This window comes from Cyrtonyx montezumae, unplaced genomic scaffold, assembly GCF_038088225.1.
Source record: "Cyrtonyx montezumae isolate F1298 unplaced genomic scaffold, pur_monq_1.0 scaffold_17, whole genome shotgun sequence".
Classification (NCBI taxonomy): Eukaryota; Metazoa; Chordata; class Aves; order Galliformes; family Odontophoridae; genus Cyrtonyx; species Cyrtonyx montezumae.
In genome coordinates this window covers 21,709,958-21,737,848 of record NW_027071903.1, presented here as the reverse complement: position 1 = coordinate 21,737,848, position 27,891 = coordinate 21,709,958, and the positions used below count along the sequence as shown (strand labels likewise).

The window sequence follows — 27,891 nt, the reverse complement described above, 5'->3', positions numbered from 1 at the left end:
CGCAAGCAGGCTGTCCCCAGCTGTCACCCTATTGCCATCCTGAAGGAGCTTGTGCAACTTCGGGGCGGGCTGGCCCTGAGCCACTTCCCCTGCAGCCCTCGTGACGCCTAGCCCATATGGTAGGGGATTTCTCAGCGGAAGGAGCCTGACAGGTTGTCACCACCGCAGGCTGGGGTTCACCCCACTTCTCCCAGCTGAGGGAAAGGACAACAGCTGGGGCTCCACCATGAGCCTTGGAGCTGCAGCCCCACTGGCAGAGGTGAGCAATGAGGCTGTGAGGATAAAGGGAAAGGTGGCTGTGAGGACAGTAGTCATGGAGATGGGGAGGAGGGTGGCTGTGGGGATGGGGATGAGTGCAAGGGTGGTTGTGGATATGGGTGGGGGACACTGGTGAGGACTCGTGTGGGTATGGGAATGAGGACTCCCACAGGGATGGGCTGAGGACACCCATGGGGATAGTGGTGAGGATTCTTATGAGCGTGGTGTTGAGGATGGCTGTGGGGTTGGGGTGAGGACAGCCACAGAGGCAGCAGTGAGGACGGGGATGGAGCCATGACCCTTGAGGGGATGAGGTAAGGGCACGCATAGGGGCAGTGCTCAGAGCAGCCGTGGGGACAGGGGTGAGGATGGCTATGGGGACGTGGGAAGCACAGGGATGCAGACAGATGGACGCCACGCATGAGGTCAGGGGACGCTGTTCGGACACCACAGGAACAGGGCTCAGGACACTCGGGGCAGCGGCAGGCTCGGGCACGGCGGGCTCCTCACCGAGCAGGCCCTGCCCGGCCGCACAGGCGGCCTCGGGCGGCGTCCCCGCGGTGTTTCGTTTTCGGAGCGGGGCGACTGGGCGGGCCCGGCGGCACGGAAGTGCGGCGCGGGGCGCCGGCGGGGCCTTCCCCGGGCGGCGGGGCCGGCGGCAGGTGAGTCCGGGCACTGTCCCCGGGCCCGAGGGGGAGACGCCAGGGGAGCGCCGGGGACAAGCCGGAAGAGCTCGGGGTCCACCGCCGGGCGAGCTCCGGTGAGCGCCTCCGCCTCTCCGCAGGGCCCGCGGGCTCCCGGGGAGCCGGAGCCCGGCGCTGCCCCCCGAGGACGGCGGCTCCCCGCAGGCGACCATGGCGGCCCGCAGCCGCCTCTGCTGCCGCCAGGTGAGAGCCCCGCACCGCGGCCCGGCCCGGCCCGGCCCGGGGCAGCCGCCGAGGGAGCGGGGGAGCGGGCGGCTCGGGCTCCGCCGCGCTGCCCGGGGCCGGGCCGGGCCGGGGGCTCCTCACGACCTGGGGCCGTTGCTTTCTTTTCCATAGGTGCTCGGCGGGGCCAGGAGCCGCCGGCTGAGAGCGGCCGGGGCGGGCGAGGCACGGCGGCCGGAGCACCGGTAGAGCGATGCAGACAGGTGAGCCGGGGCGGACTCCTTGGTGCCCCTTGGGGCTCGTCCTGCTCTAAGTGCTTGGCGGTTCTCGGTGAGCTGTGCAGCAGGGTGAGCCTGGCACATCGGCACCAGTGGTGCTCAGAAGGAGCAAGATGGATCTGACCCGACTGGGGAGTGTGCTCATCCCTCTGTACTCGGCGCTGGTGAGGCCACGTCTCCAGTGCAGTGTTCGGTGTTGGGCCTCTCAGTGCCAGAAAGACATCAGGGCCCTGGAGTGTGTCCAGAGAAAGGCAATGGAGCTAAGAGGGGTTTGGAGCACAAGTGTTATGGGGAGCAGCAGAGGGAGCTTTGATGGGTCAGTCTGGAGAAGAGGGGGCTCACAGGCGACCTTACCACTCCCTATAACTACCTGAAAGGGGATTGTGGCAAGGTTGGGGCCAGCTTCTGGTCCCAGGTGAGAGGATGAGAGGTGATGGCCTTAAATTGCACCAGGGGAGGTTCAAGTTGTATATTAGGAAAAAATTATTCTCAGAAAGAGCATTGGCACATTGGGAGCAGGCCACCCAGGGAGGTGGTAGAGTCACCATCCCTGGAGGTACTCAGGAACCATGGAGATGTGGTACTCAGGGACATGGTTTAGTGGGCGATGGTGGTAGCAGGGGAATGGTTGGAAGAGATGATCTTAGAGGTAACAGAATCACAGAATTATAGGGGTTGGAAGGGACCTCTAGAGATCATCTAGTCCAACTCCCCTGCCAAAGCACATCCCTAGACCAGGTTGCTCAGGTAGGCATCCAGGCGGGTCTTGAACGTCTCCAGAGAAGGAGACTCCACCACCTCTCTGTGCAGCTTGTGCCAGTGTTCCGCCACCCTTACTGTGAAAGAGCTTCCTATGCATCAGTTTATGGCCATTTCCCCTTGTCCTATTGCCACACACTGCTGAGAAGAGTTCAGCCTCATCCCTTTGCCTCCTGCTCCTTAGATATTTATAGACGTGGATCATATCCCCTCTGAGACTTCTTTTTTCGATGCTAAACGGACCCAGGTCTCTCAGCCTTTCCTCATAAGAGAGGTGTTCCATGCCCTTTATCATCTTCGTAATCCTCTGCTGGACTCTTTTCAAGGAGATCCCTGTCTTTTTTGTACCGGATAGCCCAGAATGATTTTTTGATTTTATGACCTGTTCTGTGCCACCCAAGTGGTGTCCCATCTCCTTGCTCATGTTGCAAACACCCCTGTTTCCCCACAGCCATTGTGATCACCGAGCAGCCGGTCTCTGTGTCCGTTCCTGTTGGGTACTCCTTCTCTCTGCGCTGCAGAGCTGAGGCCCACACCTCGCTGCAGTACCAGTGGTTTTGTCAGTGCCAGGTAATGTTGTGAGCAGGGGTGACTTTCCTCATTGCATTGGGCTGCTCTGTGCCCTGCGTTGAGGGGAGCTGGCCTTCTGCAAGCAGTGTGGGTGAGCAGTGGGAGGCTGAAAGAGAGTAGAGTAGAGGTGGTGACATGGTTGTCACCAAGGGCCGAGGGCTTCCTCTGGTGCAGTGGAAAAGTTTGTCCTCCCCATATCCTTGCGAGGAGGTGACACAGCAAGGGATTCCAGCTTTTCCTGCCTTTAGAGGGGCTTGCTGGTACCTTCTGCTACCAGCAGGGATGCAGGGACTTGCTCCCCACTGCCTGTGTTTTTCCTGTAGTCTGTCCGCTACCAGATTCCTGGTGCCACCAAACAAGATTTGCCCATCACTGCACAGCAGACTCAACTGTACACTTGCAGAATCAACGACCTCTTCAGAAATGTGGTCTTCTCTGACTGGGTGAAGGTGGAGGTTCATCCATGCATTGCCAGAGGTACAAACATATCTTCCAGCTTTGCTATGTTCCCTGCTTTGCGTTGATGTTACTGGATATCACAGAGGTGGTCCTTTGTGGTTTCTGGAGCATTGTGTCTTCCAAGCTCATCGTTACATGAGAGGATTGCTCCAGTGACATGGGTCTAAGCAAAACCACTGTATCTATGCCCCAGGTATTTCAGGTCCCTGTCATGATCCCAGTAACCTCAGGTGTGTTTGCGCCCTTGCCCTGCTGACCACTCACTGTGGGTTTACCAGAGGGAGGTTATCCTGGATATTTGCTGCTGATTGCATAGGGCAGAGGGACTGGAAGAGGCAGTCTGGCTATTTCAAAGCTGGGCAAAGTAACTTAGGGTGTGCCTGACCTCAGCATGCTGACTGCACCTTTAGCAGGAAAGGGTGAGCATCACCAGAATTCGAGGCACATTTGGGACTGGGAATTAAGAGGCAGTGCTGTGCTGTGTCATATGCTGTTGTGGGTGTTGCTGTCAAGTATTCTCTGCTCCTGGAGCTGAAAGGAGCAGAGAACAATGAACATTGTTGACTCTGTGAGCACAACCATCCATTAGAATGACATCTCTTGGTGTGGGTAGAAAAGGTTGACTTCTCTGTCAAAGCACAGAGACTGCTGAGAAAAAAATATTGTTTTCTGTCCTCACGGTGGGAGCACCAATTCCTTGCCTTGCTTCACAGGACTGCTCCCTCAGCTCTGGCAAGGAGAACCAGTCATCATCCTCAACCCTTCTGAGCAGAAGGTAGAAGTAGGGAAACCACTACAGCTGCAATGTGCTGCTGTTGGGGTCCCAGCCCCCAGCTACCAGTGGTACCAAAATGGGAACCTGCTGGAACACCAGAAGAAAAAAAAACTCTGGGTAACGTTACCTTGGGATGGTTCAGAAACTTTGGCTGCTGTGGTGGGTGATGGGAAAAGCCCAGTGGGATGAGAGTGTGGGAGAGCTTCAGAAGCCTTGGAGAGACTGCTGAAAATTTTATGCTGTTATCATTCTCAATATGAGGATGACACAGTCTAGTTCTTTTCTGTGTGCAGAGGCTCAGGAATGCTTTGATCTGTATGATCAGGTGAATGCCAGCGGAAAGCTGTCTCTCCTTGCCTGTCCTCCCCTGGAGAAACAGCCTTTCACTCAGCCACGTTTCCCTGCACTGCACAGATCCCTCCTGTTGCTTTGATAGCCCTGACTGAAGAACTAGGGTTGAAGAGGGAATACGTTTTATGGGCTTCTTTAAAAGCCGTGGATGTTTCTTTAGGAAATAAGAGGTTCAGATGTGCCAGCATTAAGGGCTCTCAGCAGGCCTCTCATAATCTTCTTGTAGTGGCTCAGGAAGACCTATTGTATGCATGTGCAAGGGATTGTGGGTGTGCAGTGATGGAGCTGTGGGAATGGTGTGTGCCTGCTGGAAAGCTAGAAGGAAAAGTGGTTATTGACAGCAGGAAAGAGTCACAGAGTCAGTAAAAGGTCTGATTTTATGGCAGTTCACTGGCTGAATGTAAGTGTTGTCTTCTTGTTGCAAGAAAGGCAGATTTCTTCCTGGGATATCACTTCAAGAGTTTTAAAGGCAAGAGAGCCAAGCTCTCCTCAGATGGTGCTATGAGGGGCAACGGTCTCAAAACAGCACTGCTCCCAGAGAAGCTCAGCCTGACAACTAAGGAGATATGCTTCCTTTGGGAATGGATAGTGCATCAGTGGAGTATGTACACAGAGAAGCAGTGAGATCTCTGTCCTCAGAGGTTTTCAAGACCTGTCTTGACAAAACTGCAGCTGACTTGACCCAGTTGTGGCTTTAGTTCCTCTCTGAATAGGAGGCTAGGTGGGAGAACCACAGGGGTCTTCACCAGCCTGTGCTGCTGGGGTTCTTGATGTCCTGCAGGAGGGTTGGATACAGGTGGGAAACATACCACATGATAGAAATCTTGAAAATGTCACTCAGGAGGAAAATTGGGAACCTTCTGATGTTGGCCACATGCTGTCCTGCCTGTGTGACTCCCAGGGTCAGAGTATGGCTGTGACACAGTTTCAGAGCTGATGGATAAAGAAAGGAGGGCATTTGGGCACAGCACTTTTGCTGTTTAGAAGCAAACTATCACCATAAATAATGTAATTTAACTTTTGACCTATCTAGATCACCCACACCAAGGCCAGCGACTCTGGCACGTACCTCTGCTGTGCTTCCAACAGCCATGGAGAGCACTGGACCAACGCAGTGGACATTCACATAGGTGAGCAGAGCTAAACCATGTCTGCTTTGCAGCAAGTCATCTTCTAGCATGAAAAGGAATTAGATGATTTTAGTGCTTGTTGCCTGGAAATACCCGGCTGGTGGACGAAGCGCTGAGATGTTATTCTAGGGCTCACTTTGTGCAGGTGAAACTGGGCTTAGGGCTCTGGGATTAGGAGAGTTAGAATGCACAGCCCTCCCCAGGTTGAACGGACTTAGTAACAAGAAAAAAGAAAGCCTCTGGTTTTAAATACAGCTTCTGCAGGGGGCCAAAGGAGAGTAGAGTGGGGCTCTGAGAGATGTGGGAGTCTGCCAGGAGGCAGTCCTGCAGCAGCTGTCATGGGAACAGCCTGCAGAGTACAAATTCACACCCTGGAAATACTGGATGATCTCAGCAGAGCTGCACGTGCACCCCTGAGCTGGGGACACAGGCATCAGTCAGTGCTGTGATACGTGTGATTCCTTGATAACAGGGTTCAGAATTAGTGAGGGAAGTGACATCTGCAAAAGGAGAAAAACAGCACTCTGCCCACCACACTGTAGTGCAGCTGCTGGGTTCTGCAATCAGTAGGAAACCTGCTGCATTAGGCTGTGCTCTCAGATGCTCACTGCAGCTTTTCACCAAATTTAGAGCCTCACTGTGTTGAAGTGATGTGCTCAGATACATCATGCTGGAGAGGATGGTGTTTATTTTGTGAAGGTTCAGGTCCATCAAGCTGGCAGCCCACGGCTGATTCTGTGTGTGCTGTGCAGCCTGATGGATCCTGGGGAGAAGATGGATCCCAGGAGCCTTGGGCATACTCTGCCTCTGATATGACACAATGGCTGTGTGCCTTTGTGGTGCTGTGAGACAGGAATAGCTTTATGGGCTCTTTACTCCACCTAGAGAATTTTCTATGCCATGAACTTTTCATCTAACGTTTCACACTGGCATTGCAATCTCTCCAGGGTGCAAATTGGTCCTGTATAATTTGAGAGCCTTGTGTACTCTCCTTGCCTCTTTGCAACTTTCAAAACAGTGCCTAGGAGTAACAGATAGCATGAACATTCTGGGTTGGTTTCAAAATGACAACAAGTTCTGATGACTTTCCAGACATTCCTGGTGCATCTAGACTGTCACAAACGCATGGGGCTGTACGGGGTCCACTTGAGGGTGCTGAGGGAGCAGTTGGAAGTGCTCGTAAAGCTGCTTTAGACTGCCTGTCAGCAGTCCTGGTCAATGGGGGAAGTCCAGGAGACAGGAGACTGCTGGCATAACTCCCATCTACAAGAGGGTTGGAAGGAGGATCCAGGGAACTCCAGGCCTGTCAGCCTGACTTCAGTATGGGGAAGGTCATGGAGAAGATCATCTTGAGTGCAGTCAAACAGCATGTGTGGAACAGCCAGGGGATTGGGCATAGCCAGCATGGGTTCATGAAATCAGCTGCTGCTTGGCCAACCTTATCTCCTGTGACCAGGCGACCTGCCTGGTGGGTGAAGGAAAGGCTGTGGGTGTAGCGTACGCAGACTTCAGTACAGCTTCAACTCTGTCTCTCACAGCACTCTCCTGCAGAAGCTGCAGCCCATGGCTTGGACAGGTGTACTCTTCACTGAGTAAAAACTTTGGAGGGCCAAAACAGAGCGTGGTGGTGTTAAGTACAGCTGGTGACTGTTCACAAGTGGTGTTTCCCAGGAATAAGTACTCGTGCCATCTCTGTTTGATAACTTTATTGATGACCTGGGTGAGGGGAGTGTTAAGTGTGGTAATCCAAATTGGGAGGAAATGTTGATGTGCCTGAGTGTAGGAAGGCCCTACAGAGGGATCTGGGACAGGCTGTGTCGATGGGCTGAGGTCAATGTGATGAAGTTTAACAAGACCACCTACCAGGTCCTGTACTTTGGTCTTAACAAGCCCATGCATTGCTGCAGGCTTGAGGCAGTGTGGCTGTCAAGCTATGCAGAGGAAAAGGATCTGGGGGTGTCAGTCAGGAGCCATGACACCATGAGCCAGCGGTGTGCTCAGAGGGCCAAGAAGGCCAAAGGCATCCTGGTGTGTATCAGAAGTAGTGCAGCTAGCAGGAGCAGTGTGATCATCCTCAGTAATCAGGGTGATCATACTCAGTACTGGTGAGGTCACATCTCCAGTGCAGTGTTCAGTGTTGGGCTCCTTGCTGCCTGAAAGACACTGAGGCTGTGGAGTGTGTCCAGAGAAGGGTAACGGAGCTGAGAGGGTTCTGGAGCACAAGTGTTATGGGGAGCAGCTGAGGGAGCTGGGATGGGTCAGTCTGGAGAGGAGGAGGCTCAGGGGCGACCTTGTCACTACCTACAGTGCCCTGAAAAGAGATTCTGGCAAGGTGGGGGTCAGCCTCTTTTTATGGGTAACAGTGATAGGATGAGAGGTAGAGGCCTCAAGGTACACCAGGGAAGGTTCAAGGTGGATATTAGGAAAAATTTCTTCCCCGAACATGCTGCCCGATAGAGGTGGTAGAGTCGCTATCCCTGGAGGTGTTCAGGAACTGTGGAGATGCAGCTTGGAGGAACTTGGTTTAGTGGTCATGGTAGTGATGGGCCCACAGTTGAATTAGATGATCTTAGAGGTCTTTTCCAGCCTTGGAGATTCTATGATTCTTTAATTTACAGTACAGTCATTACCGTGTATTCAGATGCTGAAGGTCCTTACTTTTTTCATTTAAAGGCTGTAGGTTTTCAGGCTTTTCACTGGGCTGGATTGTTTTATTTTTTTTAATAGGAAAATCTGGATCTGTCATGGTATTGGGGATTTTCAGAGGCTTCTTGCTGGGGTTGCTCAGGGGTGCCATGGATGAGTTTTTTATTGTGTGGATGCCATGCTGCTCTTCTGCAGAGCAGCTGATGGAGCTCATAGATGTGAACTTCATGTTTGGGGCAGCCTTCCTGAGCTGGAATGGCTGAAATTCGGGAGAAGGCAAACCAGGGTGTTGAAAGTCCTGGGAATATTATCACCACCAAGAGCAAACATACGGCTTCCTTCCTGCTCACAGGGAGTAGCTCTCTACTTTGAAGCTTTCGTTGACTGAGTTTCTTCATGGAGTCATTCTGTTTCCCCTGCCTGCCCCTTCTCTTAGCTCTGCTTCCCAACTGCTTGCATATAGTCACTCTTCTCTCCTGCATGCCTTGGCCTTCATCCCCAGTGACTTGTTGTTCCCTTTCACTACCAATGTAGGATTTCAGATAAGTTCCAAAGGCCCACTCACGTAGGCTCCTCAAATGAGCAGACTGTAGGGTTAACAAGTAAGCAGCAAAAAACCTGCCTGAGAAGCAGCCTGTTTTACTTCTGCAGTTTCAGAAGAGATGCAGAAGAACCATGTGATCCAACTATGCGTTGTTGGAGGCCATGGGAACAGGTTCCAGACCTGCCATTGGAGCTGGCACTGGGATGCTGCGTGCTGGGCACTGACTTTTTCATTCTTCTTTTTCTTTTCCAGCCACCTGTCTCTCTGAGAAGTTTTTTGGTGAGTACTGTCCTCTTTTCTTGAGAAATTATTCCCTTAATTAAAAGTTAAGCTCCAGCAGTGGTATGAGGGGAAGGCACTGATACGTTTTTCCTGCCCAGGCCATTTCAAGCCTTTATGGCCATGCTTCACTGACTCTTTGCTTTCTGGATCAGATCTGTAAGGCACAGGTTGAATCCCCTGCCAAAATCTCACCTGTCTCATCCACTGGAGTAAGATTATTCTTAATGAGTAACCAAACCTCAACCTCCATGCCTGCCAAATGACAGTGAAGTCTGCTTTGCACAGCACCTTTTCCTTCTTTGAAATACCTCCTTGGATCAGAGCAAAGGTTCTTGCTCCCATAGATGCTGTAAAGCATGAATCCAATTTTCCCATAGGGGTAGCTGGGGGTTAAAATGAAAACAGGAGCTAGAGTTTCATTCCTTCAGCCCTGTGGGAAAGGTACTTCTGAAACTGGCTCAGAGTTTTCCCCTCCCAGGTACCACCAGCACACGAGACAGACATGACAGGGCCTCTGCCAAAAAGCCTCATTAGTGCTGGTCCTCTTCCACTCCTGGACTTTTGCTTCCCAAGTGGAAACTTTTCAGGTCTTTCCTTCAAAATAATGCCTTGTTTATTTTATTCAAGTGTTGAAAAAGCTAAGGGCTTTTTGGAGAGTGCTCCAGGCTCATGGCAGGTCTAACCTTCCTTCCTAAAAGTGAGAAAGGTCATGCCAACGAAAAGAAGTTAGACCTTGTTACCTGCTGAGCACTTACAGCTTTGTCTCTTGTTTCTGTTAGCTACAGGCAAGCTAGCACTTTTAGTGGGCAACAACCATTACCAGCATCATCCAAACCTGATGGCTCCTGCCAAGGATGTGTTTGAGCTGAGTGTTCTTCTGAAGCAGCTGGGTTTCCAAGTTGTCTCTCTCCTGGACCTGAACAAAGCTGAGATGGTGGCAGCGGTCAGTCGGTTCCTACAGCTCCTGGAGAAAGGAGTCTATGGTAAAGCAGCAGTTTATGTACAGGTGGCAGCGATCAAAGAAAGGGAGGAGCGGAGATTTGGCAATTTCCCTAACAGCTATTGTATTAAAATAACAATAATAAATAAATTAGGGGCTCCACTAACCCACTTTTCTTTATGTGGGTTAGGGTATCCCTGCAGCGCAGTCTGCAGCGGTGCCAGGCTTGGCAAAAATCCCAGGTAAACACCATTCAATTTGAGCCAGGTTGCAGACAGGCAAAGTAGGTTTTTCTCCATCATGTGGCTAACCTCTGGCTCGATTAGCATGGTTTTGTGCTGAGGTTTTGGGGAGCCAGTGTTTCTGATGGTAAATGGGAGAGGGTGTTCCAATTTTTCCTTTGTGAGGTTGATTGTGGATTGCCTCAGACGTTCCTTTGTCAGGACAGGAGCGCCTTTTGATCTGTGATTGACTACAGCTGGCCAAGATTTGCTTATTTTTCATTCATGATATTTGAGCCTTTGGCAGGCTTTTTGCAGAAGCACATTCCCAGCTGCAGACAGGTGGCTTTTGGGGTTTAACTTCCGCGGGAAGTGTTCCTTAAACACAAAACCAAAGAGCAGATCTTGTGGGTCTTAAAGCAGGTGTTCAGATTTTGATGATGAAAGTAACTTCCTTGGGGTTTCTGGGTTCATCCAGCGTGATGGATATCCCAAAAACACCTGGCAGATATTTGTTGTTTTTTTTATTTATTTATTTTTTTAAATGCTCAACATGAGGAACAGCCTACTTTGAACAGTGCTTATCTTCACCACCCTCTCAGCTGAGTGGTGTACCAAGGGATTGAGGCAGCAAAAGTCAATGCAGGGCCAACTTCAGTGATTTCTGTGAGGTTAGGAGTTGTGCAATGGGTAAGGATGAGGCCCCAAGTGAAACACTGCAAAGTTCCCTCATTCCTGGAGGCACTGACTCACCCATAGAGGCTGAGTTGTCAGGGAAAGGCAGCAGGCAATAGTAGCTGTTCCAGCCCTGTGTTATCTGACAACAGTGTATTCCTTTCACTTCACCTGAAGATTCCTTTTCTGATTGCTGTCTGAAATCCCCTTGAATCTCAGGTTTTGTCTCCCCTCCTGGGCCAGAGTATTCCCTGGGGAGCTGCTATGCTTTTTCCACATCTGTGTAAGGCACTGCTGTTCTGCCTTGTATGTGTAGTGCCTTAGGTCCAAATGGTGTTTTGTTTTGTTTTGTTTTTCATAAGCAGTGGACAGTAAAAAGGTTGGGAAATGGCAAACCTTTCATGCTGTCATGCCTTATTTAAACTTCCAGTGCTTTTCTGCTTTTGTGGCCATTGATCCTTCTTGGCAAAATTGATTTTGTGCACTGGCAAGGAAAAAATACAGCTGAGCTACTGAACCTTGATAAGCCTGAAGTGTTTGCTTGGCATAGCTTGTCTCAAATAGTGGTTTTCTTTACGGCTTTCTAAGTTGAGCAGTCTACTATTTGCAGGCAGTGAACCTTGACATGGGCCAGTCCCAGCACTGTGATCGAGGAGATGTTTGCTGTAATTGGGTGGCATCCAAACTTAGGGTGGGGCATTGGGTCAGTCTGCCTGCTGATTGCCCAAGGTCTTCTGAATGATGCTGCCTCTCACTGTGAGGCATCTTCCAGCATTTTTTCACCTGTTTTCTTTGGATGAGATTGAAAGAACCAGGTGAAGTGCAAATCCTTGAAATTAACTTCTCTTTTTAATAGAAATGCATATTTGGAAGAAGCCAACAACTCCTAAACCCTGTATATCTATTTTTTTCAAGGCACTAGCTCCAGAATAAACACCTTAAACTGTCTGAGAGATTCAGGTTTGACATAACTCACACAGATAATGGTGAGGCAGCAGCTTGTTGCCCCATGTTTTACGGCTTTTGCTGATGAAGAAAGTTGAGATCTGTTGTCCCTTTAATTGCCAAATTGCCCTTCCAGCAGCTATAGGCTGTTATTAGACCCCCCCTTCACCTCCACATCACCATCCCATCTCTGCCCCTTTTTTTCCAGGCCCTGGAGCTCAACATCTCAGTCGCTTCCACTGGCCTTTTTGTTGCTTTTTGAACTGAAGTCCCTAAAACTTGACATAGAACCTAAGTGGGGTCTCTTTAGGGTCCATGGCAGTGCTGACAACTACCTTGCTGTGCCAGTCCTGTATCTCCTAAGGTAGCTCTGTTCCCAGTTGCTGGCTCATCTTTAGCAGGGTGGCTGCTGTGACTCCGATTCCTTATCTCTAGCATTATTGTTCAACCAGTGCTCAGCCCTAGCCAAAATGTTGCCTGGTGTTACCTGTCTCAGCGCAGGGCTTCATGCTCCTTTTTATTCAACCTTGCCACAGATTTCTCAAGCCCAGAGCAAAAGAAGATTTCATGCGTGCCTAGATGTTTGAGGTGATTCAGAGGCTTCTGTAATTTACCACAGTGGCTCATCTGGCTGCTTTTCCTCCAGCTCTCCACTTAGAAAAGGTGCAATGCATCTTGAAGGCCCCAGACATCCCCTGAATAATCTAATAATACAGCCCTCAGGAAAACAAGAAATCTCCCCATCTGTTATTTCAAGCGTTCTAAAAAGTCCCAAGTCAAAAATAATGTTGGAAATGCAACAAAAGCAAAAAGCTACCAATGAGATACTAGGAATATGCCGTCATGTTTTAATTAAGCTGCATGTTGACATTTCCTGTATTATAAGCAGTGCCTGGAGCTTCCCCTTCTTACTTTGGTACTCAGAAGCTCGTCTCTGATCAGCAGTTTTTGACTCACAAGATGTGGGCAGAGTGTTGAAATGGAACTTGGAAAAAAAAACAAAACACCTTTCCCCCTCTAGGCAAAATGTTGACATTCTGTTCAGGAAGAGAGATTCAGTCCAGAAGAGATCTGCAGCAGAGTTGTTTAGCTTGTGTGAAGTTCCTGCCTTTCTGTTTGAACTCCAGTCATTGTGGCTTATATAGCACAGGGAGCATTCGTCTCCGAAGTTAGGAGATTTAATAATGTAATGATTCTTTGAGTGTTTTTCTGTAATATTTCAGTTCTTTCTAAGTGTCAGTGATGTTGTTAGGTATAGGATGTCATCACCTCAATTTGATGTACAGAAATGGGGTCAGAGAGAGGAAAGCAAGAGGCGCTTGACTACTTCAGAGTCCAATCCTGAAATACCTGTATCTGATTTTTCCACAGTGCTTCCCATTTTATACTCTTTTATATTCTCAGAGGAGGCTTTGATTTGTGAGTTATTGAAGATTAAAACTTGTGCAAATCAGAGCCCTCTGTTTCTGGCTCTGGATCCCTAAGAAGTGGAACCCAAACCTTTGTGGGCACCTGTGAAAACAGACATTTGAGTAATTTTCCATTGTCCCCTGAGAACGGAAACTCAAGATAACTTTAGGCCTCATTTAGTGTGAGGTCATGGTTTCAGTTTGTGGGATGAGATCATGCTTTCAGTCCTTCAGCTTCTGTCCCATTCACTGCATCCCTTCCAGCAGCAAAGATCAAAGTGAGTTTCCTGCAAACTACAGGGACAGGAAGAGTGGAAGAAAATAAATGGGAGATTACTCAATGAAGCATGGGCTTTGGCAGTGAACCTGACTTAAGAATTTATCTTACTTTTCCCTCATAGCCACTTGTTCCTGTTTCTGACCTCTCATTCTTTACTGTACCTCACTTGCAGTAGTGCAACTGCTTGCATCACCTCACAGAGCTATTTTTAGCAGATTTCAGTTCCCGAAGTTGTCTTTCAGCAGCATCCCCCACACAGCTCTAGCAGTGCTGGGAAACCAGCACACAGCTTCCTTTTGGGAAGCTACAGCACACCTAGGGATCCCTGTGCAGAAGAAAAGCCCTTCACTAAACACGTGTGAGCATTGGCAAGCACTGGCTGTGGTCATGTCATGCTCCTCCATGCTGGCTTTCCAGCATGGATGTTCCCATGTTGCTATCTCTTGTGGAGGTAGAAACCACTGTTATGTTTCTTGTGCTCCTAAACAAAATTGACACTCGACTGGCCAGCAATACCTGGATGAGTCTGTATCTTACCTTACAGAGCTGATATCTGTTTTGAGATTTTGAAGCACACTGTTCACATGTTCTAAACATCTGGAGAGCTCATCTCTGTCTTTCTCAATCCCATGTTTCACTGTCTCATACATGTATAAATACTAGCAGATCTTTGAAAACCAAAGAATATTGCCCATCATTTGAGCCTCTGTGAGTCTTTCCTGAACTAGGCAGCTGAGAAACTTCTTCAAAAGGTTGTTAAAGTAGTGTTGGTCAGGGTGGAATTCTTTTGTCTATTGTCACATTCTTGCAGAGAGATCATCTTTTAGCCAAATATTTGTTCAAAGGTGGTATTCAGCCTGGCAGACTCCAGGCCTGGATATTGTTGCACAAATGATTATGTGTTAGCGAACCTATAAATGCAGTGACTTTGGTGTCTCTTAAAGAGCTTCTGGAAACCACAAGTACAAGAGAACCTCTCAGTGCTGCTTCCTGCTCCACTGAAGGGCATGGATTTGAAAAAAGTCAAATCTTTGAGGTCAAGGTGGGTCAAGTTGTCTGCCTGGAAGTGCTCTCCTAGCCTAAGTGTCCCAAGCCACTATCCCTACAGGGCAGGAGGTGGGAGGTAGCTGTGGAGAACTGGCTACAGACCTGTAAGCTTGCACTGTGACTCATCTTCTCCTCTCCATGTTCCCAGCTGTATTCTACTATGCCGGGCACGGGTATGAACATTTGGGGAGGAACTACATGGTTCCTGTCGATGCTCCACAACTGTATGCCCCTGAAAACTGCATCAGCGTGCAGAGGATCCTTCAGAAGATGCAGCAGCAGCAGACAGCCCTGAACCTGATCCTGCTGGACACCTGCAGGAAGTGGTAGGATGCTTTTCCCCCTTCCTCACTGGGGTGGGCAGAGCTTGGCATTTCACGGGGTTGGGGAAACAGCTGCCAGCTTTATCCTCCCTTCAGAAATGGGCTCCTGCACAACTACGTGAGATATTCTTGGGGATTTTCAAGGGCATGTCCTCTTTTGCACTGCCAAGGTCTCTGTGAAAAGTTATCTGTCTTTGTCATGAAATCAGCAAGGCTGTCAGGTTTTGCAGGATCTCCTGGGAAGCCCAGTTGGTCACGTGTTAGATGCAGCTTTGTAAGCATCAGATCCTGCCTGAGATGTGCTGGAAAGGAGATGAAAAAGCTTGCCAAATGCAGGCTTTTTGAGCGAGTCACCTGAACTGACTCATTTCTTTTTGTTGTCTGCGTTTCTGTTACCCTCTCAGTGGGGAGAATGCAACACAACAGGAAAAACATTTTAAGCCATGCTACCTGGTTTTACTTCCCTAAAGGTTTCTGAAATCACGTTGTGAAGTAGGACCAAGGCTGCTGCTGAGGTCAGGGATCAGCTTATCCCCTCTCAGTGTGGAAAGCCCATCATCTTCTCCTGGCTTGCAGGTTTCCATTCTGCAGCTTGTGGGCTACAGAAAATTACAAGTCACCTATTTCCAGCAAAGGAAGTTAGGCTTATCCAGTAGAAGTTGTCATGGCTTTATTTATTTGGGGCTCCTGAGATTAATTTACAGGACAGGAAGGATATGGAGGCCAAAGAAAGAAAATTCCCCCTCTTCTTTCTGTGATTCTGCTTTGAGCAATGGAAGGACAAATTCTGATACCACTGCCCTGAAAGAGCTGCCAGACCCTGCAAAGGCTCTTTGGCATCTTTTAGCTGCAGAGGTGGGAACACTGGCTTGGAATAGCTTACAAGCTATTCTGAGTTGCAGTGAGACTTACCCTGCCTTCTGCAGCTCTGAACTGCCAACATTGATGGAACCTGCTGTCCTTTGATAGTTGCCCCAGATGCCTCATAGAGAAGCATTGCTGTGCTCCCTCTGCAGCTCACTGCTGCTGCATTGAGGAGAGAGCTTTGGTTCCCTGTCCCAAGGCTGTTGAGAGCCCTTGCTGAGCAAAGCTGCTGAATCATCAGCACAGCTCCTGCCAGATCTGGTGGCAGAGGTTAGCCCAGGAACTTATCCAGATGTCAAATGTGCCTGAAAATAGCAGGGCAATATGTGATGGAGAGGCAGCTTTGCTATGTGGAGGCTGCACTGGGAATTCTAACATGAACAGTGACAATCTGTGCAGTAGTTTTGAGCTGACACCTCCTTCCTTGGTGTTGCTGGCCATTTATGTGCTCACTGAACTCTTACTGTGCTTTGGGAGCAGGATGCAATGTGAGAACTGCTCTGATGTTATGTGGCTGTTTTTCTCTCTTCCTCCCCCAGTCTCACACTTCTTCCCTTCCCTTTCCCACAGCAAGCAGAGCACTTTGTGCTGTAGGATTTATCACTGGGTGCACAGGGGATAGCTGTGGAAGCTTTCCACTTGGGCTTGTTTTTCTCAAGAAGTCATTGCTTCAGCTCAGCAAAGCATTTGGATTTCCTAGTTGTGTGTGTGCACAACATGTGGTAAAACAGGGCGCTTGGGGCCTCCTTTCTCAATGCCCTTTTTGTTAAATTTCTGTTGTGAATTGCAGATGCTTGTTGCTTTTCCATGGCTTGCTCAGCCATGCATGGACCAGGGGGAGCAGAGTGTGTGCTAAGGGGGATTTCACTCTAAGTATCTCTTCACCCCATATGTTGGCATCAGAAATACCAAGGAGATGAGAAAGGCCTGGCTCCTTTGCCAAGTGGTAGCAGATGTTCAGCTTTAGCACAGGAGGAACCAGAGATGTGGAGCCTCTCTGTAACCTAATACATTAATGAGCAGATTTGAGGTGGATGTGATTGCCTATTCCAGGAGTTCCCTGATTTTTGAGGGCTTCTGGTGTGTGCTGCTTAGTGCAGGAAAAGAACACCATCTTCTGTCTGGGATGCAGATGAGAACTGGACTGCATGAGAAGTGCAGTGTGAATGAACCTTTACTGGGGCTCTGCCATACTCTCTGTCGTCAGACATCTCCCTTTGTTCAGTCACAGTCTGGAAATGCCCTGCTGAACCTTGTCTTCTTCTAGGGCAGGGGACTGTGGCCAGTATTTCCACTGTGTGCACTAGATGGCTTTACTAGTGCCATCACAGAAGGTTTGCACTAACCTCTGTATGTCCAGCCTCAGGTCGTTGTCTCCAGCATGCAGACAACAGTACCTCAGCTTATTTGGGGATCTGATCTCTTATTTCCCAGATTTTTTGCATTCATTTAGGAACATCTAAGGGGTAGATACATCTCACTGTTCACTGTTCATATTTAGATGTACATCTCCTTTTCAACATTTTCTCTTCACATCATCTTTAGAAAACTTACACAAGCTAGATTAATACTGCCATCAAACATCTTCTTTAGACTGTTGCACCAATAGTAGGTAACTTCCTGGCTGCTGGGAATGCAGTGATCCCTTCTGCTCTTCTTAGTGTGCCAACTTCAACCCCAGCAAGCTATTCTGGAATTGAATGACACTGAATAACACCACCTCTTCTCTGTTTGTGATCAGGAACATATCCAAATTTCTCCCCTACCTGTCTCCATGTTCTCCATTCTGCCTGGAGTCAGATTTGCTCTGAGGCAAGGCTTGCCATGAGTGCTACCATGACATCTGCTTTAGTGGAAACCAGGACTATCACTCCTGATGTACCTGACCTTGGAAATAACAAGTCTGTGCTCACTGAGCTAGATCTAGACCAAGGTATCAGAGAGTGTATTGAACTTTGAGATGTGGTTGTGTATACTGATCCCATCTGGCCATGTATCAGCTTTGATTTCCTGGGCCACAAGGTATGTGCATTGCCTAAAAGATTGCTGTGGAACATCCCAGAGCTTTGGGACAGGCAGTCAAGCCGTAGCCACAAGCTGTTCTTTTGAGCACACCTCTGAGGCCCCTTGAAGTTGTGAAAAAATAGCATCAGGAGTGGGGAGGCATGGTTGCACCTGCAGCTCTAGGCTCATTTGCTGTGTAGGGAGCAGATAACCAGTGCAGATAGATTGGAGATGGCCCTGACTGCTCATTTTTCCCTGGTTTTGTGTTCTTGGGACTCCTAGCTTTAGTCTGTTGCTGCCCTACTAACATGGGTGCTTATTTTTGATATGAAGGCTGTTCTTATTACCATCCAGAGGAGCTGCATTTCATGGTGCACACTGGCTCTGCCCTCTGGGCACGCTCTGATAGATGTACTGACTAGTACCTTCATTTCCTCTTACAGGTACAACCCAGAGTGTGCTCTCTCCCAGGTACAGCCACTGGAGCCCTGGGGTAATATTGTTTATGGCTATGCCACGTAAGTGTATTTTGCACCATGACATGGAAAAAAATACTGGCTATTTGCATACCTTTGTGCTTGGTGACTTTAGAGGCTTGAGAATGCCTTTCTTGTGTTTCTTCCACCTCTCACCCTTTATCTCTATTATTTACCATTCAGACACTTCTTCCTCCTAACGTTGCAGCTGTTCATCAGTTACAGGTTACTTGTGAAGGTGACATCATCTCATGTCATCTCCTTTCCCAGGCCTGAGCCCGATTCCCAAAGTATGTGTCCCACAAGTATGTCACCTGGAACCTCTTGAGATGAGGATGAGCATTGCTTACTGTTCCAGCACTAGTTCCATAGGCTGTTTGGCTGCTGTCACCCACCTAGGCTGGCAAAAGAGGCAATGCTCTCCTCTGGCCCCTTTCTCTACTTTTTCCCATCCTATGCCCTTTCTACCTTCTCCTGAGCTAACATCAAGCACTTTGCACCATTGCATGAGAGGCTGATTTGGACTTAGCTGGCAGTGCCTGAGCGGAGCCAGAGCAAGCCGTGACTTACCCCCAGGACTTCCTCCCATTTCAGAAAGGTAAAGACAAGTCATTCCCCTTGCAGGAGCGAAGATGCGGAAGCCTATGAGTTACAGGATGGGGAGTTCAGCTCTGGGATCTTCATGAAGTATTTGAAGAGACATATTTTGCAGGAGAAGAAAGTTACACACATGCTAGAGGATGTATTAGAAGGTAAAGGAGTGATTTGAACCCAAGCTAGAAGTGTATTTCCCTAGCAGGGATGAAAAAAATATCAGCAGAAACCAAATCCCAGCAGAGGAGATAGAGGGAAGATCAGCACCCCCATTCTCCCTCCCCAGAAATGAAGTTGCAGGCTGTGCCCCATGCAAGGTTTGAGTAACCTGGCAACATGGACCAGTATGTTAATACAGGGTCTGAAAGGCAGAATGGTAAATAAGGAACCTGGAGTTACACTTGTGCCACTAAAATGTCTCCTCCAGACCTTGGCCAGGATCCCTTGGTCACTGGGAAGCAGGTGATGGAGATCAAGCACACTCTGAAGGAGGCCCGATCCCTGACAGACCCCATCTGCCCCACGGGAGCAGCTGCAGAGCGCTGGGGATGCAGCCGCGGTGAGCTGTGCGGGGAGCTGCCAGGCAGTGCAGGAGGGTGCAGGGGGACCCCATGCCTCTCACAGGCACCACTCTGCAGGGAGGTGGCAGTGGGACCCCCAGAGGAGCCAGGCACTCACCCTGCTCTGCTTTCCCTTGCAGGGCCACCAAATGAAACAGTGACATTCCCCTGCGGGGTGCAGGCAGAGCTTCGCTTCCACCGACTTTTCTCCAATGTGCTGTCCGTCTGTGCCAAGCTGCAGGATCTCCCAGCCCACGTCGCTGATGCCCAGCTCATGCTCCGCCAGCCCACTGTGAGTCCTCTGTGGGGGGTTGCTGGGCCTGTTCCCCTCAGTTCCCTCTGCAGCAGCAAAGGGAGGGGGATTATAATGAGGCCGAGGAGTCTCAGGGGCCAGAAAGGGCTGAACCTGCAAAGGGATTCCACTCTTAATGCTGTTGCTGCCTTTCTGCACATGCTCTGTGCCTTTTAAATGCTCCTTCCACACATCAGTGGCCTATCTTGCTCCTAATGCATTGTGAAAAGGATTTAGTGCCGGTTTCAGTGCCTTTAACCAGATGTTCCTCAGACTGCTTTCTGTCCTGACTGATTGAATTATTGCATTTAATCTGATCGAGATGAAAAGGCTGTCTGTTTTCTGTGTTTGGAAGCAGATCTGACTTCTTGAATGATGCTGTTTTAACCCACTGTGCTATAATAACTCCATGCAACAATGCATCCTCATGCACTTGTTCCATGTTGAGCCATACCAGCTTCCTCAGACCTTTCCTAGAAGAACTCCAGTGGCCTCCACACTATCTCTAAGGATTTAATCCTCTTTGCTGCTCTTTTTTGCTAAGTCTTCCTCATTTTCTGTAGTTCCTTTGCTGAAGCATAGCATGACTATGACTGGAACTTTCTGCCCTTATTGCTCATGGAGGGATGCTGCCCCCAGATATTATGGTCGCTGGTGCGGAGCAGTGCATCCAGCAAAGGTCTGGAGCCTGATCCTACCTACTACCAAACTGGAGCATCATTTCCCCTATGAGCTCCCTAAACATGCATGAAAATTGTGTGTGTGTGTGTGTGTGTGTGTGTGTATACAATCACTCCACAGCAGCGCATGTAGGAAAGGGGGGACCCATATGCTTGCTCCTGCATCCATGACTGGCACAGGAGGAACATGGGACAGACTGGAAAGGGACTCAGCAGAGCAGGTGGGATCGATCCCCTGTTCTTGCCCTTTTCCACAGCGCTGCTAGCTCACACTGACCTCCAGTGGTGTCTGCTGACATGGCAGCACATTCTGGCACTGGGTTGCAATTTGTCTGCTCCACTGAACACCCACAGCAAAGCTACCATACCCATCTTTGGGACCAACCCAAAGAGATGCAAGGATGGGAGGGCATCTGGTTCCTGTATGTTTTAAGCCCTGTGGAATGAGCCCAGGAAGACATTTGGTTGAGGGAATGGCAGTTTTTACGTTTGCCATGCTTCGCCTACAAAAGTGACTTCAGTGGAGAACCTGGGCTTGCAGTAAGGCTTGTCAGAGATAATCACAATGGTGTTTTCTAGTACTGATCCTTTTCTTTAATTTTGTAGTGTTGGCGTTCTCTCCCATCCCTGGTCTTGCATTTTCATTTTACACACAATGTCCTCAGAGAGAAAAACAATTTTAGGATATAAGTTGAAATGAATTACACAGAGAGCTAAGGCATCCTAATTTTTTAATGTCCCAATTAATGTCTACTTTCTAAACTTCTGTGTTCGACCTCCATATTTTGAAGTCACTTGCTCTGGAGCTGTTTGACCTAATGGCTTCCCCAGTCGCATTCCTCCCATTTTTGTAGAATCATGGAATCACTGAGGTTGAAAAAGACCTCTCAGATCATCTAGTCCAACCATCAACCCCATTCCTACCACGGCCACTAAACTATGTCCCTCAGTGCCACAAAGCCACAGTTCTTGAACATCTCCAGAGACAATGACTCTACCACTTCCCTGTGCAGATACATGTGGATAACAAGTTGCTGTCAGCAGAGGAGCTTTGAATCTCACATGTCAAGGCTTTAATTGATTCCTTGAGATGAGGTCGGTCCTTGTCTAGATATGTGTCTTGAAGGTCACTGATCTCATGAGCTGTTTTTTTTTTTGTGTGTGAGCATCAGCCCTAGAGAGGTCCCAGTGAGCTGGTGGGTTTTCAAGGATCCCTATCTTGGCTCAGGGATCCCAGTGAGCAGGAAAGCAGGCAAAGGCCTCAGGAGGCCTGCATGTGTGTGCTGGGAGCTCCTAATTGATCATAGACATACACAAGTCTGTGGGACCTGACAGGATGCACCCTCAAGTGCCAAAGGAGCTGGCAGATGTCACTGTCACTGTGAGGTTGCTTTCTATCATGGTTGGCTAGAGTGGGTACTTGGGCAAGAGAGACCTGAGAGTGTCCAACAAAGGGCCATGGAGGTGCTGAAGGGCTTGGAGCATCTCTGCTACGAGGAGAGGCCGAGAGAGCTGGGACTTCAGGCTGGAGAAGGGGAGGTTCAGGGGGATCTCATCCACATCCATAAACAACTGCAGGATCCTGTAACATGGCATAGCACCTGCAGAGTGCTGAAAGACAGGATTGGATTGTAGGAAGATGTGATCTGATGGCAGGGCTGTTTCTTAGTAGATGCAAGATCCTGCACATGGGCAGGAGCAAGCAGTAGTTATGCTGTGCATAGCAGGGGAAACAGCTGGGTCTTTGTGATCAGTCCACAACAACTGGTGCAACCAAAGCAGGGCGGAGAACTGCCAAGGTCGCAAATGAGCTCCAGATTTGTGTGAGCTCTCCTCAGTGCTGGTGAGGCTGAAGTTTGGGACCATTTGCTCTCCATTCTCTGTGCTGGAAAACAGCAGCATATCTGTTTGGGATATTCAACACTTGGGACTGGTTTGCTACCACTCAGGGATGCTATGTGGTTAACCCAATTCAGATTCCATGCACCATGTTTTATCTTGTAATGGAGCAGTGCTATATTCATATCAGTGGCACCTTGTGAGTGAATTTTTCTTGGGATGAAAGTAGAGCATCACAATCCAATTGCAAACCAGTAGAACTCAGGACTCAGGAGAAGAAAACTCAGGAGAAGAGTCTAGTGTGCTAGAACAGATCTGAGCATCCCTGCCCTGTGAGATGGAACCAAACTGTGATGTTAATCTCTGAAGGTTCACTGTGTCAGGTAATGCAATTACAAAGGCAGGTACTTAAAAGTCATCTGATCCACTGCACATCAATGCCTGCAAGGAGAAAACAGGGCTCACAGCCCAGCTCCAGCTTCAACAGGCACTTTCTAAATACTGCTGAAAGCACAGGCACCACCTTCAACTCAGTGAGTTAGTGGTTTTCCTGTTGCAGAGGCTGGCAGGGCTGATTGCATCCTCACCTAAGTGCATAATGCAGTGCAAGGTCAGCAATATCAGGCAAGATGGAGCTGGCTGGGTGTTGTAGGAGCACTCAGCTCCCTTTTGTGGATGTCCTGCTGAAGCTTTTCATCGATGGGGTCCAGGCTGACTTCTTTGTGCTTCTGTTTTGTCTGCAGGTTTAGTTTAACCTAGCTGCTGGGCTCAGCGTAGCAGTAACCACATTTGGGATCTGGAGCAGGTACCTGATGCAATGAGCCAAGCAAGGAGAGGGCAGGAGAGGGCAGTGTTTGTTTGCAGAAAGTGCTTTGCGTTGTAGTCTTTCTCTCAGTTCAGGCTGGCCAAAGGCTCCCTGTGCAGGACAGCTGCTCCACCCCATGAGCTGTGTCTGCCCTTTGTTGGCACATCCACCTCCCTTTTTGCCAGCTCCTTTTGCTGCCCTGATCTATCCTAAATGCTTTCCAGTTTTTCTTTCCAGTAACAAGTTGCCAAGTGTGGAGATGGGATTTGGCTTTGCTTTATACAGAGATAAATGCTGTATCTTCGGCCTGCCTCCAATGGACCTGCTGTATCAGCAGCAGTGGGACAACAGACTTTTACTTTCATTCTGCCAATCTTGCAGGCAAAGGTGACTCTGATGCTTGCAAATCCCAGCTGAAGTTTAGGATCCTGCATTTTAGCTTGCATGGCCAATAATCTCCTGGCCAGAAACAAATTGCTTTGGCCTTCTGCAGGCAGCAGTTCAGAGGAGGTTCCAGGAGACTAATGTTACTGAAGAGGATCTTAGAGAGAGAGAGCTGTTCTAGAAAAGCTTGAACGATTAGGCAGGAAATGGTAGTTCTGTATGTGGCAGGGGCTAACTTACTGCCCAGCACAACTCAGATCTCCCTCCGTCTATGCCCTCAGGAAGCCCCTTACTCCCTCCTCTACAGGTCTCTACACTATGGGTCACTGTGATACTGGCTTTTGCTGCTATCTACACCTCAGGAAACCCCATAACACAGATTTCCTGCCCTTAGAGGGTGTTCAGCTAGGTTTTGCCACTGATCTGCTCGAGATAAGTGTGTAAAATCTGAATGTATACCATTCTGTAGTACTTCAGTTAGAGTACACCACATTGCCACCAGACCAAATACCAAGGGCACAGGCCAGCCCCAGGCATTGCTATTCAGAGAAGCAGCATATTTGATGGCCAGTTGTGCCTCCATGCCCAGGCAGATGCTGAGATTTCGTTACATTTCTCTTGTCTTCCTGACCTAGGAAGTAGATGATGTGGCCAATCTGGAAGAGAGCCACCAAGACTACATGGATTCTCTGCTCACCTCTGTTTACAAGCAGGAGGAGCTGGACTGCATCTTCCAACTCTGTGGACTACAGAAAATTCAGGTGGAGTACAAGTCTGTGCAGTTTCCTGCACCCTCACAGAAGCAGTACTCCCCATCGCTGCTGGCTCTGCCTCTCTGACTGTGTGACTCTTGGCTCCATGCAGAAGATGCTCAGCATCTGGGGTGTCAGTATACGATGTTAGCAGAGCTTGTTGGTGGGCACAAAAGCTGGCTTTTCTCTTACCTCACTCTGTGTTTCCACTGTCTGGCCAGAGAGGCTGTTCCTTGCCTGTGGCAGTCTGGCAGCGGTTGGACTAGCCCAAATGTTGTGGACGAAGGATGTCTCACTAAGTGCTGTGCTTGTCTGAGAGATGGGCTTGAACTCAGGCAGCAGGAGGACATCTCTGCTGTCAGAATGATGCTGCTGAACCTGAGCCAGGCTGCTTCCTTGGCACTCTTCAGAAGATTGAGACTATTTAAAGACTGCAAGAGAGGCAGTATTACTGTTCCCTGGCTTGGCTCTTCAGCATATTCTTTCTCTTCAAATAGCAGCATGCACCTTGTTTCTCCCTTAGTTTTTCTCCTCCAGCACCCAGCCAGTGTGGCTTGCTAGGTGCTTATCTTCTGGACTCCACACAGGCTCACCCTGAACATGGCTCTCAAGCTGCTATGTGGATTAGCCAGGTATGGCCTGTGCCTTAGCATATGACAGAGATCTGGACCCTGTTGCCTGCCAGGCATGTAGGAAAAGTCTTCGTGCTGCATGGTCCATTTCCCTTCTTTGTACAGCCAGGCATCTCAGGCAAAGCACCACACTAAGTTTCCATATTCAGGGGAGGTGGCTGTCACAAGCCTGTTATTTTCTGAATCCTTCATCATATATTGTAAAGATAGACTGCAAATGGATCCTTGCAGAGTGCTGCTGTTTGAAATTCATTTTTTGTACTGTGGCATACCTGCTTTAAGTTGTTCATGTTCCTGCCCTTGCATGCTTTCCTCTTGTGTGTGCAGTGTTGTGCTTTGGCAAGATGGTCATGGCATTCCCTCTGCCCCAGGGCCTCTGTGCTCTCAGTGTCTGAGACAGTAAGGTCTCCAGTGAGGTGGCCTGGTCTCAGAACAAGTCCTGAAATCCAGAAACCGTGGCTCTGGCCCACAGATGCTGTGAATGTACATAGGAGCTCATTTCCTGTGGCAGCAGCACTGCTCTGGCACACCACAGCATGGGGCTGTGAGCCTTCAGAACAGTGGCTGAGCCTGTCGGGTGTTCTGACAGCAAAAAGCTCTGCTTCAGCTCTTCTCCCCAGTTCACTTTGTGTCCTTTGTTCTTTCCTTCCAGATGGATGTGGTCCTGCAGTTGGATTTGTATTACACCCAGCTGAGCACAAAGCAGAGGACTTGTGAAAGCCTGCAGAAAATCATCCCAAAATTGCTGGTGGGACAGTTTTTCACCCAGAGGAACTACACCCGGCCCAACTGTGACAGCACTGTGGCCTGGGCAGACCCAGGGGGTGCCCTGAGGACAGGCACTGGCCGCAGCTTGCCCAGCAGCAGCAACCCCTCCAACTCCACCAGCGAGCCAGAGGAGAACGATGAGCGCAGCATAGGTGAACTCTGCTCAGCCCTGCTGCGGGCTGGCCCGGGGCAGGAGCACCCCTGACTCCCATGGACTGGCGTGCACAGCCTTCAGATGTTAACACGGCAGAATTGAGCTGCTTTCCAGCCTCAGCAGTCGTCCTGTCCAAATGAAATTTCTGCAGACATCACCAAGGCATCATTGTCATGTCTGGCAGAGGACCTGGCCTCCCGACAAGTCATAATATTGGCAGGCAACACCCAGCAGTGCTTATAGTCAAGGGCACAGGCTGATATTTTCTGCAAATCAGGATTTGCTAAGCAAGTGCCTGAAAGCAGGATTTGTGGCATTAACTGTGTTGAGAGACCTCAAACACTACAGTCCTGTGCTACAGCACAGGCACCATCTCAAAACCCACAACTGCCAACTGTCACCACTTGTGCAGGGGATGCAAGGAACGACCAAGGGACCCAGATCAAACTGGGTCAGTATTGTAAGCTTTCCCCTTTTGTTGCACTGGAGTCTTCCCTCCTTGCAAGTCCTGCCTTGTGTCAAAAGCAGGTTTTAAATTATGTGTTTATGTCTTTCTGCTGAATGTATTTATACTTCGGGCAAGAAAATTGCTTGCTTGGGGAAGCAAGCATGCCCCTTCTAGTCTGTTAGATGGGCGCATAACATGGAGTTAGATCCTGTGTGGTCTTGAGTTCCTCTGACACAGAATCCCTATGTGTAGGGGACAGAAAAGACCAGAAAGGAGGAGGAAGAACCTCAGAAAAAAGTTATTTGTGCAACTATTTTTTCCTAATTGCCTGCCTCGGTGTGCATTCAATATAGGCAACTTAAAGCACTACCTTTTGTATAGAACCAGCTGTCCAGAGATAGCCATGGGTGAGGAGGGCCAGCCTGAGCAGCTGCTGTCCCCTCCCTGCCTGCCCCTCTGATTTCTGTTGAGTAATGATTTCGGCAGGGCGTTGCAGGGGAGGGCAATCCAACAGCGTAGCAGAGGTCAGTGACCCCACTGAGGTGTGGGATCTCCATCCTCCATCTTGAAGGTCAAAGACTTCTCAGGAAGTCAGGGTTGATGGGGTAGGGAGAGTGCCTGAGCTCTAAAAGAGGGAAGGAATGAACGTTTTCTAAGTTTCAGTTCTTCTACAGCAGTGTATCTGTCCACAGTGGGGACTTTCTATTGCAGCATGGAAAATTACGAAATGCTTCTTCCAGATAAACTGTCCTACAAATGCTGGAAGCCAGTCCAAAGAGAACAGAGGAGGCTTTTATTTTCACAGTGAGTAGAGCCAAGAGAAAGAAGAGAGGCCCCATCTGGCTGAAGTTGAGAAAGTCTCCTAGGAAAAAATGTAAAGCTCAAAAAAAACCAACCAGGATGTAGTTTAAATAAGATGGACTGATAGACACCAAACCAGAAAATAATAAACTAATTGAAGGGAGAACCAAAGATTAAGTCAACACCAGCAGAAACTTAAGGCAGGTCAGTGGGAATTGCTGTGCAGGCATTTGGGAGGAGTACAGTATTCAAAGGGAAGGATTACACACACCCCTCTACCACTGGGGCAAAATGTGTCCCTGGCTCTTGCGATTATGGCAAGTATAATCTCCTGTAATTATTAAACATAGCAATACTTTATTTTTAATAAATAAAACACTACGGGTGTTTTTGGATGCATAGCTTCATGTGGTTCTAAGTTAATAGTTTTTGTTTTTCCCCCTAATTTCCTGGGTGTGCTTTAATATTGTTCTCATGCTCTTCATGCTTTGAACTGTGGCTTCTGGGCTTTTATGCCTGAGGAAAGTTTCTTCTCAGTGACTGTATACTAAAGTGTTGATTTAGAAGATGGATCAAATTATGTTAACTAGGCTGAAGTAATGTCTGATGAAATGTATAGGTAAAATAATGTCAGCATTCATTGTGAACTATCCATCTCTTCTGTAGAGTGGCCCTTGGGTGGCTAGGCCAGGCTTAGGAGGTCTCCTTCCTGTTCCCAACTGCCAAATTGGACCTGTCCCTCTCAGCAACATTTCTGCATCTTTAGGAGACCCAAGCCCAGCTCTGCCACCACATTTCCATGCACTTCAGTTGATCATGTGTTGAGATGGCAAGCATTTGCAAAGCGAATTGCAAATGCAGAGTTGATTGCATCCTGGACCTCTGGCTACAGCAGCCTGCTGCCCAGCCACCAGTTCTGCTATCAATCAGCCTCTGCAACCTGAAGGTCCTTCCAGTCTACCTATTTTTGTCTACACTGGGAGCTGAATTTTGTTGGCTTCCTCTTCAGGTCTGCCAGTACTCACCCTCAAAGAGATGCTGCATCTATTTGCCCAGATACCAAGATGATTCCTGCTTAAT

At 49.1% G+C, this 27,891-nt stretch overlaps 1 protein-coding gene across 1 annotated transcript; it reads left to right on the top strand.

Annotated features, from left to right (window-relative positions):
* The first annotated feature begins 862 nt into the window (after window positions 1–862).
* On the top strand, window positions 863–27,500 carry LOC136046890 (mucosa-associated lymphoid tissue lymphoma translocation protein 1-like). The gene is made up of 15 exons (XM_065733721.1): window positions 863–920; window positions 1,299–1,387; window positions 2,613–2,731; window positions 3,055–3,208; window positions 3,904–4,082; window positions 5,350–5,446; window positions 8,889–8,915; window positions 9,698–9,901; window positions 14,584–14,761; window positions 18,070–18,144; window positions 18,727–18,854; window positions 19,124–19,255; window positions 19,397–19,548; window positions 23,892–24,017; window positions 25,293–27,500. The coding sequence occupies exons 2-15, from the start codon at window positions 1,378–1,380 to the stop codon at window positions 25,611–25,613; spliced, it is 1,902 nt and encodes a 633-aa protein (XP_065589793.1). The 5' UTR covers window positions 863–920; window positions 1,299–1,377; the 3' UTR covers window positions 25,614–27,500.
* Window positions 27,501–27,891: the final 391 nt, after the last annotated feature.